The 17,848-nt window shown below is 45.0% G+C and overlaps 1 protein-coding gene across 3 annotated transcripts; it reads left to right on the forward strand.

Moving 5' to 3' along the window:
- Positions 1–2,865: 2,865 nt before the first annotated feature.
- nfil3-2 (nuclear factor, interleukin 3 regulated, member 2) lies at positions 2,866–14,349 on the forward strand. 3 transcript variants are annotated; one of them, XM_030735534.1, is made up of 3 exons: positions 2,866–3,096; positions 9,804–10,823; positions 10,917–14,349. In XM_030735534.1, exons 2-3 carry the CDS (start codon positions 10,327–10,329, stop codon positions 12,190–12,192), a joined length of 1,773 nt encoding a protein of 590 aa, XP_030591394.1. In that variant the 5' UTR covers positions 2,866–3,096; positions 9,804–10,326; the 3' UTR covers positions 12,193–14,349. The 3 variants fall into 3 exon arrangements, with proteins under 3 accessions (XP_030591394.1, XP_030591392.1, XP_030591393.1); XM_030735532.1 differs by having other exon boundaries at positions 2,869–3,096; positions 9,804–14,349; XM_030735533.1 differs by lacking the exon at positions 2,866–3,096 and adding an exon at positions 4,165–4,347 and having other exon boundaries at positions 9,804–14,349.
- Positions 14,350–17,848: the final 3,499 nt, after the last annotated feature.

Below are 17,848 nucleotides of genomic sequence, written 5' to 3' on the forward strand. Positions count from 1 at the left end.
CAGCTTCTGCTGCCATCCAGGCATCTTTTTCATGCTTATTTCGACAGGATAATACCAAACCTCATCCTGAATGTGTTCTAACAGCGTGGTTCTGTAGTGACAGAGTGTGGCTGCTAAACTGGCCCATCTGTATTACTCACCTGTCACCCAGTGAAAGCATCAGCAGAATTATGAAAAGATAAATGGGGCTGCTGTGGTTCCCAAACAACACAGCAACAGTTATCAAAAGAAGAAGTGATGCATCACAGTGGGAAATGCGCTTCTGTTTCTGTTTGCTTGTTTTTTAAGCCTACATTTACCACTTTATTAGGTACACCTTGCTAGTACTATGCTGGACCGCCTTTGGCCTTCAGAACTTCCTCAAGTCTTTGTAGCACAGATTCAACAAGGTGCTGGAAACATTGCTTAGAGATTTTGGTCCATGTTGACATGTTAGCATCACACAGTTGCTGCAGATTTGTCAGCTGCACATCCATGATGGGAATCTCCCCTTCCACCAAATCCCAGAGACACTCGGTTGGATTGAGCTCTGGTGACTGTGGAGGCCATTTGAGTGCAGTGAACTCACTGTCATGTTCAAGAAACCAGTTTGAGATGATCAGAGTTTTGTGACATGGTGCTGGATGGACATGATCAGCAACAATACTCCGGCAGGCTGTGGCACTGAAACAATGCTCAGTTGGTACTAAGGTGCCCAAAGTGTGCCAGGAAAATACCCCCCACACCCATTACACCACCAGCAGCCTGAACCACTGATACAAGGCAGGATGGATCCATGCTCTCATGATGTTCACACCAAACTCTGACCTTGCCATCTGAATGTCGCAGCAGAAATCAAGACTCATCAAACCAGTCTCGAATTGCCCAGTTTTCATGAGCCTGTGCTCTGCAGTAGCCTCAGCTTCCTGTCCTCTCCTGGTGTTGACAGCACCGGGTGCCACAACACCTCAGCGTTCAATGTGTTGTGCATTCAGAGATGCTCGTCTGCATACTTTGGTTGTAGTGAGTTACTTTTGGCTTCCTATCAGCTCAAAGCAGTCTGGCCATTCCCCTCCGACCTCTGACATCAACATTCCAGTGAACTGCCGTAGCTTGTGGTTTGCTTGTTTCCTTCTTTTTAAACAGTTTCAATGTATGACGTATTGTCATTGTAAATTATGAATCAGTTGCATAGCAAATTAATCCCATCCAATACATTAGTAACCCCTCCTGGTGTGAGTCCCCCTGCATGCCACACTGCTAGATAACCAGTCAGCTGCTTCAGCCCACTAAAAAGCCAATCCAAAAGACAGCGTTTAAACCAGAGAAGTAAGATGAACAACTTTGTGTGAGTCTCTTCCAGGCTTCATGCCCTTCTGCGTGACACGCATTCCTGCTTGTGATCAAGATTAATCAAAGCATGCACTTCAATTTCACAGTATGGTTACAGCCCATCCGGGTGAGCCGGTTTAGCTAGATTATTCTGTTGTATGGGAATAGATTGTACACACTGTGATTCCATAAAGGCAGGTAGGTACAGGGAGTGCCAAACAAATTTCTAAAATGTCACCTGTGTTTGTTCACTTGCACCAGTGACTAAACCGGCTAGGATTTTCCTCTGAAGTCCCACACAGGTTCACCCAAATGTTCTTCCCTGAGTGACGGTACAGGAACTCAAAGCTGATCCATTGGCGAGGTCGATCACATGTCGCACGTCACATGTTATCTGAGCTTGAAAAATGCAAGAAAGTAGAACATCACAAACCTAAGGACACTTGTTTCGATTTTTAGCACGTTTTTCAACCGGGAACTATTTCAGCCTTTACTGTAAATGAACTCTTAATTCTTTTATGTTGGTTTACATTTAAAAGATTGTATTCAAATGAGCACCGAGGTGGAAATACAGAACAATTACCTCAAAGTATCAAAGTGAGTAACCTGTGGGAGAAACTGTTAATTATTTGGTTTTAAAAGACTTTTCAGTGCTGTGGCTGCTTCAGCCGGAACCAGTTTTACTTCTGTGTTTGTCTGTGTAAATCAATTCAAAACCATAAATCACATATTTGATTTTTAATGTTAATGTGAGGGAAAAGTGCCAAAATTTACACAAGTCAAAATAATCTGGCTTTTTTTTTTAAAGCTGAATCAGAACATGCGTGCAGAGTCTCTAAAGCATCTTCACTGGAGATGGAGAGGAATCTTAATATGAAATAGTATGAAGTGGAAATACTTAAAGTAGGTTCATGAAAATTATAAGCTGTACTTTGCACAGTTGTGCTTGTACCAGTGCTCAATGAGAGGCCGTTTAGGGTACTTTTGGGGAATGACTTTGCTATCTAACAGCTCTTGTGTAACATGGGTGCTGTTTGCATTTTGGGTCCTGTCTTCACGCTAAGCCGAGCTCCTCAGCTGCTGAAGCTTTGGTGTTCTTAGTGTTTTCAAGCTCACCTAAAATGTCAAACTCTTCTTTTCACTCTTAAAAGCAGGTTGAATGGCATGAAGCTGCATGGGCCGGTCAGGCAAAGTTTGGTATCTGCACAGAGCAGGAGAATCTGATTTCCCCAGACCAGCGTGTCTTGTTTATGTGTGTGTGTTTCCAATGTCTAGTAACCTTATTATGGGTATCATATGCTCTCATCTGACTGAAACTGCCTCTGAGCTTAGTCCCTCCCCTTTTGGACCGGTCTCCTCCCCCTAAGCCCCCCCTGCACCTCCTCTCCTGCAACAGGATTTGAAGGCGAGGAGAGAGGGAGGGGGCACATCCGAGAGAGAAACAAAAAAAAACGTGACTAGGCACCCAAAGCGTCCTGTTATGCAACAACTGACCTACTAACATACATTTAGAGACAGAGAGAGAAGGAGAGAGAGAGAAGGAGAGAGGGAGAGAGAGAGTAAGAGGGCGGGAGGAATTGGAGCAAACATGACATGAGGAGCGCACTAAAAACAAGGCACTGTGTTCACACTCTCGCATATACCTGCACTAATCGGAGAGTAGGTGTTTTCAAAGTGGCGGATAGTGTGTATGTGTGTGTGACAGACAGAGAGAGAGCGCCAGCAAAGCGGACTGTTGGAGTGTGTGTGTGTTCCCTTTGGATTCTGTCGCTTTTAGCGTAAAAGGTAAGTTGTTATTGTTAATTACAGCCACATACACTCACATTTATCACACGCCGATTATAATACGTATGCATTTCTAAATATTGTATTTTAGGACTTTTTTTGTAGCTTGTCGCGGCTTTGATTTGCAAGAGTTTGTTTTGGTCCTTGGACGTGTTTGCCTCAATGTGAAGGCGAGGCTGTACCCCACCTCCTCTACAGTCTATCGAGCTATGTGAGGATCTGTGTGTGTGTGTGCGTGTGTGTGTGTGTGTGTGAGAGAGAGAGAGAGAGAGAGAGAGAGAGAGAGAGAGAGAGGAAGGAGGAAGTCAGTGTGGCCTTGGGGTGGTTGTTGGGGAGGGGGTTGCAAGAGATTATGGGATTCCTTCAGAAAAAAAATAGGTGCGGCTGCTCGGTGGAAGCAGGAGCAGGTGAATGTGGACAGCCTGCTGAGGAGCGGAGTTGTAGGCAGGGTCAACGCATCCGCGCTGCTGTGTTACGATCTTTTATCGCGCATGTCCAAATTACATATTCATGGTTTGTTGTGGTGCTTTTAGGAGCCAGTCTGGTGTGTTTAACCCATTCCCCTGCTTTCGTAACACACGTGGCTCACGTAATTGTTATTTAAGCTGAATACATCGCGTAATTACACCCTATTTGTTAACACATATTACTACACCTATTAATAAGCTGTTATTGATAGAAGTTGCAACAACTGTTGCAACTTCTATCAGCTGTTGCAGTCTCCTTCTCTTTCTTCTTCTCATTATTATTATTATTATTATTATTATTATTATTATTATTATTATTATTAATATTATTGTTGTTTTTGTTGTTGTTGTTGTTGTAGTCCTGCATAAACTTTATGTGTGAGGTTTACGTGCTGCAGAGGCTCTCGGAGCAGCGGCTTAGCTGTACTCGGTCTCTTTTGGGTTAGTAGGCTAGTCCATGCAGACAGCTGGAAAAATCCCATGCAGGCTCCGAGGACACACTTCTCTCTGTCACGTGTAGCAGCTCTTTGTAAAGGTTAACGCGGCTGTGCGGCGCTCCTTAACCCTTTAGTAGCCTATAGGCTAGTATTAGTCTGAAGGAGCACAATGCAAACTGGCGCACACCGACACGCATGATCGAGGCATGATCATCTGGAGACACGCGGACGCTCAGCTTTGCTTCTTTCTCCTTTGTTTACAACCTCGGCTCGAACTGATGGGAGCACAAATCGCATTTGAGGAATGGTGAAGTTCACGGGCTCCGATGAGTGCAGCCGAGTGCGAGGTGAGGTCTGTGTGTGTGTGCGTGTGTGTGTGTGTGTGTGTGTGTGGATCAGAACATCTGGCTCAAATGTGGGTCAGATGTTTCCCGGTATTCCTCAGAAGCTCGACAGGCAGCTACATTATACTTGTGCATTTTGAAAAATATGGCAGTGCGTGGAATGCTTGTTGAGTCGCGTGTAACCCGATTTTGAGGCGGTGGGTGAATTTCATGGCACAGTTGGATACACGTTTGCCTCGGATGACCGAGGATCCGATATGCACGAACGCGATTTGTCCGACAGTCCAACAAAGGAGGCGTGTGGGGGGAACATATTTCTCGCATTATGTTGCTCGCTTGCTGAGATTTGTTTCTGTATCTTCTTTGCGCGCTATCTGTCCGAAGGCGAATTTAAATACACATCAGGATCTTTAACGTTGAACTTGAGCAGCAATAACAACAGCGATTGGCTGCAGTTCAGCACCGGCTGAGGGGTGAATTCATAAACTGTGGGGGGTGGGGGGGGTTAATTCCTTGCAGGCACAGAAGCAACTTTGCGAATTGTGTTTGCATTTGTTTTGAAAGAGAGTCACCTTGGCTTCATTTCCCACACAGCTTTGTGCGGTTTACACTGCACGTGGGTATCGTATCCGTTGTTCTCTTTCAGGTCTCCTCTACAGCAGTATGCGTGTATTTCACACAGTTAATAGTATCAACAGGAGATTTGGGAAGAAAAAAAAAAGATTTCAGATTTGGTTGTGGAAGTGTCAGGTCGGCTTTCCTGTCCTCAGTGGAGCGATGCATGACTTAAAAGGGTTTTTCACACCGTCAAGTTTGGTATGTGGTCACGCTGTATATGCAGTGTACCAAACAAAGGTTGCAGGTTGCGTAATAAATTAATTAAATAACAAATGGATTAAAGAACGGGGCAGATTATGCAATCTGCGGAAGCCCATAGTCTGCGGCTATGCAGCGCTGCGCTTTGCTGCGGAGAGGCCGCTGCCAATTGGTTGGCGCACACACTGGGTCTCTATGCCAGCTAAGAATGTAGGTCACATCTGGCCTGTGGGAGGGGGGGGGGGGATGAGGCGCACCACTGCCGCTGACGAGGAAGGCAGAATCAGAACCCCACCAAAATAAATCCTCGCCCCGCCATAACAAAGAAACGAGGCATTCACGCAGAAATAGAAAAGTGGCACGACAATAAAAGCGCTGCGTTACCGAAATAAAATAGAATTTTGCTTCATTTTAAATAAAAAAAACTTTAAGGTCATTCCGAGCCTATTGCATCATTGAATTGACCCGCTGAGCTAACTCCTCTTTGTTAACTAGTTAAAAAAAAAAAAAAAAAACGCTTTCTTCATCCAGCTTAAATAGAGTTCATGGTCAGGGGTATGGTGTGGTTTCCATCCTGTCCTACTTTGCGGCTGCTTGACTTTCCCGGGGTTTCCTGGCACATGTAAGATGATAAAAGATGAGGGGCTTTCTTTGTTATTGCGCTGCGGTTTAGAGCCAGCACAGAGGCGAATTACAGCATTTAGTAGGCCAAGGGAACACATGTGACTGGTGCAACACATGGACTGAGTCACTCCGCTTTTTTTTTTTTTTTTTTTCCTTTTTGGGGGGGGGATACGGCCTGCTCATGGAACAAGCTTGGAGAGGACTCCACCTTGCCTTGGTGGCATGCTGCCCAAGCCTTTAGAGTAAGCCCCCCAGACCTGCAATTCAGTGCCCCCCACCCCCAAAAAATGCTGCACCACGTGCCGTAAATTGCATTCTTTCTAAGGGTGGGTGCCTGGGTGGGGGTGTTGGACAGCGGTTTCATCATTCTCCTTTTCTCTGAAGCGTGTGCTCCCCCCCCCCCGCCTTGCCCTCCGCCTCCTTTTATGTCAGACCTGCAACCCATTTCCTGAAATGCTCCACAGAAACACGTGCGCAGGGTTTTGAACTCAGTTCACTATTTCCAAAGCTCACTGCCACATTTAGACTCTTGCGGTTCGGGCCCTGTGGTTGTGCGAGCGGGGGCGACTTGGATTCTTTTACAGTGCTATCATTCCACAAGTGCCGCAGAGACCTGGCAGTGACTTGTGAAGACTATATGATAGACTGGAAAGAGTAATCTAGGTCAAGGAACTGCGTGTAAAGGTTAGGCGGTGCGTTTCGAGCGCATGCAAAATGAAACACTCTGGCAGTGATGTCTCTCTCTTGTGGTTTTAAGCATCTTTGGATCTTTGGAAATGTGAAATCTATTGTTATTTTGATGGCAGACACATTAAATGCAATACAGGCTGGGTTGTGAAGGAGAGCATCAACACCTTCTGGTATGATTCATGCTCATTCACACACAGTCTGAATATTTGGAGGTGCAAAAGAGGGAGAGAAAAAAAAAGCACGAGTTTCCACTGTGAGTTAATTAAACAGAAGAGTTAATTCATGTGTCTGGCTCATCCTGACTGTAGGCGAGATGTGGAATAATATCCACGCTCTGTGACATCAGTCAGCCCTCCTTTTGTTACGGAACATTGTTTTCTCACCATCTGCTTTGGGTCATGTCAAGCCACTGGTCCAGAAACATTGAGACAAAGTCCAACATGATTGGCTAACCCCTTCTTTCTCCCCCTTTTTGTTGCTATGGGTGATACATTCTTTCTTCTGATGCAATACCAACACTGTCGCAATCGCCACTGCCCCCCCCCCCCCCCCCCTTCAGCTACAGTATAGTCTCATCTCCATCCCTTTTCTTTTGTTTTAACTCTCCCTCATTGATTCCATCCATTTCTTTGTCTCCGCTCCACTTTCTCTCACCTCTGTCTATATTAACACAATGCTCTAATTTCTCTTTTTCCACGCATCCTTCTTTTTTGCCCTCCCTTCTCTTTCCCTTGTTTTTTGTCTTTTTTTCCAGCCTCACTTCACCTCTCCACTGCTCGAGCTATTCCAGCAGGCCGTACAGTGGAGGCAGCCAGACTTGTGTTTACAGAGTGCGATCGGTCCCCAGTTTCTGGGTCAGTGGGACAGGCTGAGAAACAGTCTCTCCCCTCATTCTTTGGTTCTCGTGCCCAACAGCCACATGTCAGAGGCTCACGAGGATACCCTTAAACCATTCAGCCGAGCAAAGAAAAATAAAACCTCCAGACTTTCAAATTAAGTGTGCTGCAGACCACCAGATTATATCTGATTCTTTGGAGAGGCATTTTCAAAAGTTGACAATTTATGGTCCTGTTTAGTAGTTATTTTTGGCTTTCTCGGCATATGAGAGCTAAGAAAAGTCACTGTTTTCCCAAAATGTGGGCTGAAATCTGTGTTTATTGTGAGGAGTTACGTAAACGACGTGAGATCCAGGGGAAGAGCAGAGCACAATCGCTGCAAACACCTTGCCAGATTATGAGATTACAGATTCACACAGTGTAATAGTAGCACGTATGCAGTTCAGCCCAGAAGCGCAGGTGATTTACTGCACTTGGTATGAGTTTACCGTTGCTGTCTTAAATATAGATCAACAGCATGAGGGAACATTTTCAGTACTACTTGATATGCTTGAACCTTCATTAGTTTAGCCAATTGGATCGCACAGGTCTTTAGGAGCAGGGAGAGCTGTTGCTGAACAAATTATGCAGAAGAACAATCATTGCACGTGTGACCTAATTATTTTTCCAACAGGAGCCTGTCATGTCACATTAAAGGGAAGCAGGTGAATGGGACGTTTCCTGTGATGTCTGTGAACTGAACCACATTTATTCAGGTCAATTCAGGAACTCTGAGTACTTACAAAACACATTTTGGTTTTGTGTTAAGGTGTTCTACACTTGTTCCTACCGTCACTGACTTCCACATTAGCACGCTAATTAGCACTTGGGGCAAAATAAAGTTTAGGCACAATTAGAATTTAGTCAAAAATCAAAATATTGTCCAAAAAAATTGACCTGATTTTGATACTACATGGAGAATTCATGAATTGCAAAATTTGTCAAGACTTTTTACACAAAATCACAAGACCGGAAGAATGAATTAACAAATCATTATCTTTTATACTCTGGGGAGCATGAATGTGTACAATGAATCTGCACAAAAGTAAGTGCCAGCTATCCAGTCAGTAGTGCGATGTTTAACAGGATAACTGATTCCTTTTATTGGCTCTTGGTGTAGGAAATGCAGCCTAGCTGTTGAGATACTTCACTCTAAACCAAAGTTTAGAGCCCCGTGGAGCCCCAAAGCTGATAAACAGAAGGAGGCATTTAGATGAATTGCTTATCTGCTAAATTTTTCTCTGTTAAACCTCAAAATCAGCAAAATTGTACTGCTTTGGTGTAAAAGCACCTGTTCAGCTAGTTACAGAGGCTGCTTTTGAGCTCTGAGGTATCTGTCTTCATTCTTACAAGGCTGTCTGACCACCCTCGTGTTTCACCCCAATCAAGGAATCTGTGTTATCCCAGCCCACGTCCTACCTCCCGCCTCCCTTCTTTCCGGGGGCCACTGACCTATATTTGCCAAAGCCCCACCTCCCAGCTGCCCCCACACCTCCATATCTCTCTCCAGCTTCTTTATCCTTGACCTGTATTAACAGATGCCTTTGTCTGCCTTATCTGCTCACTCTGCATCATTGGTTTGGCATTGAGTTGTTTTGGAGAAGAATGGTGCCACATTCCTCTGCGGATGATCCGAGGGTGGGTAGCAGTGATTGTGGATGGGGTTTCTCGGTGGAGAGCCAGTCTCTCATGGAGTTTCTTTTCTTTTCTTTTCTTTTCTTTTCTTTTCTTTTCTTTTCTTTTCTTTTCTTTTCTTTTCTTTTCTTTTCTTTTCTTTTCTTTTCTTTTCTTTTCTTTTCTTCTCTTCTCTTTTCTGTCAGGGAACCCCGACGGCTCTGAGTCTGACTCATCGTTTGCTCTGTCTGGCCCACATATTCATCACACAAACCAGAGGAGCTAATCCTCAAACAGTTTAGTTTTCATGCGTTCAGCGTGTCCCAGACTGATGCAGTGTCTGTGTTTTTATTTTACGTGTGTGCCTGCCTCGGTTACCATATACTTTTTGTTTAATTTGAAAGGCTTGACTTTTGCCCTTGGCTGCCTAAAAACTGTTAGTTCAGATCGGGAAACGGGATCATCAGCCTTGCAATGAACCCGCTGCCCACATTGCATCAAAAAAGTCAACATCAGTCGGGCAAAGGGTCAGGGGTCATAGGCTCCAGACGGATCAGATCAATAACAAGGCCAAAAGGTCAGACAGTGAGGTCTAGCAGTTATTCACTGGTTGCCAGGGGCGACATAGTCAGTAAAGGCCAGGCATCCCAACAGTAGAGGAAAGCTCTACTGCTATAGACATGTTTTTTTTATTTTGCATGCTAAAAGAAAATGGAGAAATGGTGAGAAAAAAAAAGGAAATGTGCTAAAATATTTGTAGGTCTGATGCGAGGCTGCACGATGGAGCAGCAGCAGTCTGTGCGGATTAACATATCTTCTTTTCTGTTTTTATCTCTGCAGCCTTTCATCTTGCAGTCAACTGCAGAGAGAACAGAGAGAGACGAAGGGAGGGAGAGCGAGGCTCCCCAAGAGACTGACACACTGAGGTAGACGGGCCGACCTACATCCTGCTGTTTACGTGGAGATCTAGGACACCTCTCCGCCAGCTTAGCTCAGTGCGCTGTTCTTATGCTAAACCTTTAACAACCAGGTAAAGCAAGAATAAAAAAAAAACAGAAATTGAAAGACTCATCAGAACCACTTTGGATCTGTAATACTCTGAGGAGCCCAGACACTGAACTGAGAACCCTTCAAGTGGATAAATGAAGGTTGCTAATCCTGAGCTCCAGTTGTCTTTATCTTTTTGGCTAATTTGGACACTTGAGTCCTTTCCTGGCATAAATAGACCACATTTACAATAAACAGACAAAGAACCTTGAGGACAAGGTGTTTTCATCACCACCCCAACCTCCCCTCCCCTTCTGACCTAATTCTTCAATCAGTTAACCAAGCAACATTTCAAACTGGCTGCCACTAAACAACAATGGAAAATCTAACGTCAGCTCTTAAAACATTAAGCAAAAACTCAGGGAATAACCTAAACTGCCTTGAGACCTTCAGCAGTTATGAAGAGTCTTCTGTCCAAGGGACTCCAGCTCGTATGGGGCGTCTCATCAAACCCAAGCCCAACATGACCTGCAGGCGAAAGCGTGAGTTCATTTCGGATGAGAAAAAGGACGCCTCCTACTGGGAGAAACGACGTAAAAACAACGAGGCCGCCAAGCGCTCCCGGGAGAAGCGACGTCTCAATGATATGGTTCTGGAGAACCGCGTCATTGCACTGAATGATGAGAATGTGAGGCTGAAGACAGAGCTGCTCCAGCTGAAGCTGCGCTTTGGCTTAATAAGCACTGCTTCCTACATTGAAAAGAGCCAACAAATTGGTGGAGGCAGCAACACGGGAAATGGAGGCTCCTCCTCCTCTACTCAGTACTACTCCAGTGGTTACTCAAGTGGTTCTCAGGTGATGGTGAACTCTGACTCCTCCGAAACAGAGCAGTCGGGACGCAGTGAAGGCCACAGGCAGCTGGTGAAATACTCCCCACGTGGCTCCCTCTCTGACATGTCTGATGGCTCCTCCAGGGACAGCCCAGAGCCTATCCCCTTTGAAATCAAGCAGGAAGGAGACAGGTTGGAGATGGACATCGCGAATGGCACCACCACCCAGATCATGTTTAACATCCACCGTGGTCTGGCCTCTGTACCCACACACCACCAGATCCAGCAGCATTCTCAGGAGCTAGAGGCTGCATATCACAGCCAAGAGCAACAGCAGCAGCAGCGCCTTCACCAACAATCCCAACCCCATCAGGAGCCCGTTACCTCTATCAACACTGTCAGCCAGGCTGCTTCTCATCCACCTGCTGCCCAGAGGAGCGTCATTCTGTATGGTGCCAGCAGTGCCTCTTATCCTGTGGACACCTTGACCAGGACACAGGATGTCGATCTGCAGAACCAGAGCAGCACCAGCAGCCAGATGTGTGTCCGCCAACAGTCCATTACAGAGAGCACCACAGAAACAGTGGCTGAGGTGACAAAGCAGCTAGAGAGGAAGACGTTAGATTCCCCTCCATATGAGCTCTCAGACTGCCATAATGAGGCGAGAGAGAGACAGGTGTACAGAGTTTGCCAACTTCCCCAGCAGCAACTGCAGCAGGAGCAGCAGCAGCACCAGCAGGAGAGTGATTCATCTGCGGAGCTCCACCACAAACAAGTGGAGGGGGTCAACCACTCACACTTGTACCACCATCTCCAGCAGCCTCATTCATACCTCAGTGCACAAGATGAGGAGCCACCTGTGCTTATTTATGAGGGCGGGCCCAGGCGTGAGGCTTATTACCAAGGCCAATCAAGCTCCTCTAACAAGGACACCACATCTAGTGAAGGAGATCCCTGCAGTCCTGAAAAAGAGGCCTCTACAGATGATGATGAGCCTCCCTCTTCGTCATGCTCAGAAATGGGCAGCTTCCACAACCAACATCTTACCAGCATCCACCAGCCTGCCTCGCCTCTGCCCTCCTCGCAGGCCTGCTCTCAGGCCCAGTGCTGGGACCCTCAGGGGGAGGTGAGGGGAACTGCTCTGCCCCACAAACTGAGACTCAAACACCGGGCCATGAGCACCGGGAGCAGCAGTGGCAGCAACTGTTCCGGACATGAGTCCCCAACCACTCCCCCCTCCGCCACGCCGCCTCCCCTCCCCCAGCATCCTTACTTGTCCCTGACGCCTCCACAGAACTTTAAGCAAGAGAGCTCAGGTGGAGCTTGTAAACAGGTGGCCTCAAGGGAGGGGGCCAGGAAGGAGGGTGGGAAGAAGGAGACAGGTGGACGAAGGAACAAGAGGCGAGATTAGGTGACATTCACATTTAGTTGTTATCACAACTTCAGTGAATGACACAATTTCTCATCTAAGAACTACCCTGCCATCATGCCTTTTGCCCTATAATTGAATCCCCTCTTTCAGCACTTGGGACAGGAAGCTTGGTTTTTCTACTCCACTACACCCCCACCCCCACCCCACCCCTCACCCCCCAGTAAGGCTGATCATCTTGTAGGGCTGTATTATATTTGTATATAATGTACAGATTTGTCATTTCTTATGTCCTCTCCATATTTACAGATGCACTTTTGTTTATGCGATGAGAAGAGGAATGGAACTGCCCACTTTTTCTACTTTTGTCATCCAACAATATACAGCTGAGTACATCGGTGAAAGCACATTTTGATAAAAAAAAAAAAGAAAAAATAATGTAGAAAAATAAAGACTTCAGGCTTTATCAGTACTAAAATTTTGGTACATATCTGACTGTAGACAAGCATGCACGTGTATGGCTATCTGCCTTAATTAAAATCAAATGCAAACATATACTGGGGACATTCCCTCGACCAAAGAAGCACCAACAATATTGTCAATAAGTTCCATACCTCTTCCCAGACCCTACCTCTACCACCCCATACTCTCCCCATTCATTTCCATTATTTCAAAAAAGATCACCATCACCTTTATTTTTTAAGCACTTGGTTTGTATATTACTGTGATATATGAATATATGTATCTATTTTAAACCTATATTTTAGAAACAAATTTGAATACAAATTCAACAAAAAAAACAAACAAAAAAAAAAAAACGCGACAAATCTTAAGCGCGACGGGAGGTTTCTGAAAGCGACTCTCCTGTTACAAATCTACAGTCTCATCGTCTACTGTGGCTACAGGACCCATTCGATTAAAATCACCTCACTCTTGATTGTTGAGCTTTAGCATTTAGGTAGTTAACGCCTAGTTTACACGGAAATGGCTGTCCAGTCTGACGCGCCAACAGCACTGAATGGAGAACGCGTTGTTCCCTGAGGCAAAGGCCTCATTAAAAAAAAAAAAAAATGCTTGGATTTACTTACCTTTAACCAGCCTTTAAATATTCGGTGGACTTCACCAGCTGCAGGCTATGAGCCTTTAGTTTATTTGAGCTTTATCGACCATATCTTCTTGTTGTTACCATTCACTGGCCCAATGTATTTATTGCCCCCTCCTCCCCACATGCCCATCACTGTAGAAAAGCCCACGGGAACATAGATGGGAGAATGTGTACAGATCTTTTTAGATGCATACTGCAGCCTTGAGTTTGAACTTTCGTGTAGGCATGGGATGCTTGGGGGAGGCCCAAAAGCAGGAGGAATTAGGTCACATTCTTATGAAACACACTACAGTGCACTGAGTCTAAAAGTTCCTCCTGCGTAAACACCTAAAAAGAGAGCCCTCTGCGACTACTGTTTAATTATATTGTCATGAAATGTGGTTTTGTAGTGTGACCAAACGTGGCCTTTATGGCCTATATTCGATCCTACATAACTGAGTTATCACGGCTTATAAGCTGAAGCCATAGCAGAGTTCTCTAACTCTCTGGATGAGTTAAAGCTCCTAAATTTATGAAGAGGGGGGGCCCTCCCTTGTTTCCCATGTTCCTCCGTCATTCATTTCAGGGGTTGCTCATGGTAGTTCTGCCACTGGGCAGTGCTGAATTGCCTTCACTGGATTCTAGTTTAAAAAGTCTATGTACCATGTTTGGCTTTTTGGTGCTTGTGTATAAATGTAAAGTTTCCCCTCCCCACCCTCAAACAACACTGTAATGTTTGTTTCATTGGTTTTATATCCTTTTTTTTTTTTAGTCAAGGTGATGTTCTCTTTTCCTCTATACTGTGTCTTTCTTTCCTACTGACTGTGATGACATGTATTTGCCTCATCTCCCCCCTCCCCCCCACCACCACCATTTTCAGTGTGTATTAATCAGTAATGTTTGTGGTTTTGCTGATGGTTTTAATGAAAAAAGACCAGGACAAAAAAAAAAAAAGAACAGACAAAGATGTGCGGTGTGTAGAGACGAGTGGCGGTTGGTCTGGTTGGTCATTACCATCGCTTCCTTTTGACATATGTAAAGACACTAATGTTCATTGTGGAAGATGGGAGCATTTCAAGATAAATCAAATAAAAAAAATAATGTTGACCTGTCAACATATCGAGAAAAGGTCTTGTTTTTCTCTGCGTTTTTGTGGCTTACTGCATTTGCACCTGCTTCGACGTTACGCACGCGTTTGCGTCCACAGAATGGGCCGACTTTTGCAGCTCAGAGCGCAGGGCTGACACTGAAGTGAGCAGTCATTCTGATCTGTGCGAGACTCTTGGCTGACAGCGGCCCAAACGCAGCCTGTAGGCAGCGCATCCAAGCTGGAAGCCTAGTTTCTCATGCCATCAACAGAGATGATGATGATGATCCATAAATCTTATGCCAGAATCAGCAGTTAGGTAATAATTACTCAGTGATTGACATAAGAGAGTGAGTCACCATGAGAAAGCAAACAAATTAGTGCAAGATTATTTTTTTCCCTGTATTTCTTGAAGGTTAAAAGATTTTCGGTGATATCTGTTTCCCGTAAAGTCTGGATGACCTTTAGATCTTTCTGGCTAGTCTCAAAAAGTTTAGCAGGCACGCCTTGTTTTCACTGAACAGAGATAACCTGAGCACTGAGCTTAATGTCCCCAAGGGCAACTCTTTTTATTTTTTTTTGGCATCTAAAACCAATCTGCAATGAAAGGAGCCTCGCAGTGACACACTGACACACTTTGCCTGGTGGCTCCAGAACGCTCCCCGGCAAGCCTGTCTGATGTAACACTGGCCTACTTCTACTCATAGACATAAGCTTATTGCATGAAATAACCACCAAACGTTACACTCGTGTGCACGCTCGTCTGATTACAGCCTCCGCTCTCGTGACTCCTGTTTTGACCTGTTTGATTTCTGTCCACATGACTTTAAGGGCACTTCAAATAAAACATAAATCTCTGCTCCAATCTTGCCGAGAGGTGCTTGGCCAAAAAGCTAAGGGAGGTAGGTTTTATTGTAACAACTTTAACAGGTGTGCCCTGCTAACATCGCTGAATATTTATAGCAGAGGAGCAACGCAAACCAGACTAAACAGCATCTGAGTCGTGACTGTCAGCTCTGTGTGATGCGGAGGACAAAGCCGGGGCAGAGCCAGTCTGAGCCTCTGACTGCTGCCACCAGCTCAACTGTCCTGCCAACCTCCTGATCAAGTCCCACTGCATTCATTGTATTGGCACAGAAAAGGCTGCTGTGTAATCCTGTTTAAATCCACGTTCAAACTCATGGGCTATACAGAGCCCCATTTAATCACAATATTCAGTGACTAAATTGCCCTTTTACTCAGGGGTCATTTGCAAAAACTGCCTGGGTCATTTTTTTCTCACCCTCCTTTAAAGAAAAATGGGTCATTTTCATAATAACATAAAGGTCAAAGGAAGGAGCAGCAATGTGGGGTGTGGGGGGGCTAAGGAGAGGAGGGAAGTTAACCCAGTGGGCTAACTTGATCTAAGTCTGCAAACAAAGCAGCTCTTTGAGGCTGACGCATTAGTGCCCTTCACAATGCTCTCAGTCACACACACTCACACACACACACCAATGCTCAAAAGCACACATACAAAAAGAAAAAGTATACAAAGTATCATCCCATAGGATTTGGCTCTTACATGGCATTCCTTATCATAGCCAGCTAACCTAACACCCATGGGATCTTTCCAAGGTGACACTCCCTGTGAGAACAGCAATGCTCAGGCAGCATTTTTGCTGCGTCTCTTATTTTCCTGATTTGACTTGAACGGCTGCACCACCGGAGCCTGCATAAACAGGTCAGGAGGAAAGTAGGTCAGCGTGCACAACAGAAAAGAGAGGAAAACGAGAATGAAACACAGGGAGAGAGAGAGAGCGAGGGAGAGGGAGTGCGCTGATTAAGGCTCCATCCGTGTTCCTCTTGTTTGTCTCTGGCAGCAGAGATGCTCTTGGCAAACAGAGCAGAAACGAGGCTCTCATGTTACCTGGTTCCCCTTCTCAGTCTGGGGTAAAAGGGTTAGCGGAGCAGGAAACAGGGTGGGGGGATTAAAAGAGGCACGTGAGTGCCGTGTAAAATGAAACGGGGGACCCCAGGACTGCAGAGATGAGGTTTGTTTCTAGGAGGTGACACAACAAGACATTTGTAACACACCTTTGGCAGGTTCCAGGCTGGCTACAAAGCAATGCCAGATTCAGGTAAGATGACTGAAGAGCCCCATCTGTCACCAGGGCAGTTATGACTCTATGCAAATGAGTGATGTGAACTTTACACAATTTTCTGCAGCTTGTATCTAAACACACATGTCCATACAAGCATATATTGCATGTGCTCATGCAAACACAGACTGCACATGTTCAGAACTCACATAATAGCATACCACTGTTGACCTAATTATCTATCAGTCACAACCCCAAAGGCACGTTTCCCAAGTGTACAGGTTCTTATTACAGGGCTTGTTGCACTAGCTGGATGGCACGTGATCATTACATAAAGAGAACATAACAGGAGTGTTCTTTCAAGGAAAAAGGAAAAAATGTATTTGAGGCCAATTATCCAAGTATTCAAAGCCAGTTAAAAGAGCAAGTAAAGATAAAAATAATTTGTTCTTGCATAACTAGCTTTTAGCTTGAGGCACAGTTCACATCTCATCCATGTATACCGACTCAGGGCTAGGAAGCATAACTAAGTAAAGGGTATAAATAAGGAGAAGAAATGTAGTTGTGGTCAGAAGTTTACATCCACTCATCATGGGTATGAATATCTTAGTAATTTTGGGCTTTTAATGATTTCTTTGAATTGTTCTTTTTCCAGGGTGGAATGACCGTACAGCAAACATCTTTAATTACTTTAAAAAAAAAAAACAAGAATTGGGTGCACAAGTTTGAATTTATTTTGGATTTTCTCTAATCCACACAGGGTCAGAATTATTCATACAGGCTCATTTAAATGTCCCTTAGCAAGCTGCACCCCAATTAGATGATTTGGTAGCCATCAACAAGCTTCTGGCACAGTTCAGGCTGGATATTTGACCATTGGCCAAAACAGTGACCTGACATATACTGGAAAGAACAGGATTAATCATCAGCATGTTTATTGGTAAGTTAACTAAGGATTGACAGTCTGACTCATAATTAGCCTGTCATTTAATGGAAAATGACAGGCTGTGTATTTTTTTGTGTTTAGCTTGTGTTGGAGTGCTAACGTTAGCTAACATTGCACCCTGTTAGCGCTGTACGGGAATGAATACTCACTGAGGCAAGGTGAGACTATTTTATCTATGACTATAGTGATACTCAAGTGAGACTACTGAGGGTACTCTTGCCCGGTGGCAACAACCGGTAACCAACAATTTTGTTGTCAGACACCAAATGCAAATAGATGTGACAAAAAAAAAATCTGCAAGTTAAGTGTGCAACACCCTCAACCTCTAGGAAGCCGCTTTCAATCCCAAGACAGTTGCTCATGTTGCCTGATGGGAGGCAACCAGTCTCCAAACCAGTGACCCTGACTACAAACACTCCCAGACAGATTGGGGTTCTTGACTCAACTAGTTGCAAACTGGTTGTATTGTGGTTAAAGTCCTTTATTAAAGCAAGGTGGCTGAT

The sequence above is a fragment of the Archocentrus centrarchus genome, chromosome 8, assembly GCF_007364275.1.
Source record: "Archocentrus centrarchus isolate MPI-CPG fArcCen1 chromosome 8, fArcCen1, whole genome shotgun sequence".
Lineage (NCBI taxonomy): Eukaryota > Metazoa > Chordata > Actinopteri > Cichliformes > Cichlidae > Archocentrus > Archocentrus centrarchus.

Bases quoted from the DNA above. Each gene is read 5' to 3' on its own strand.
- nfil3-2 (XM_030735532.1), top strand. From the start codon at position 10,327: ATGGAAAATCTAACGTCAGCTCTTAAAACATTAAGCAAAAACTCAGGG.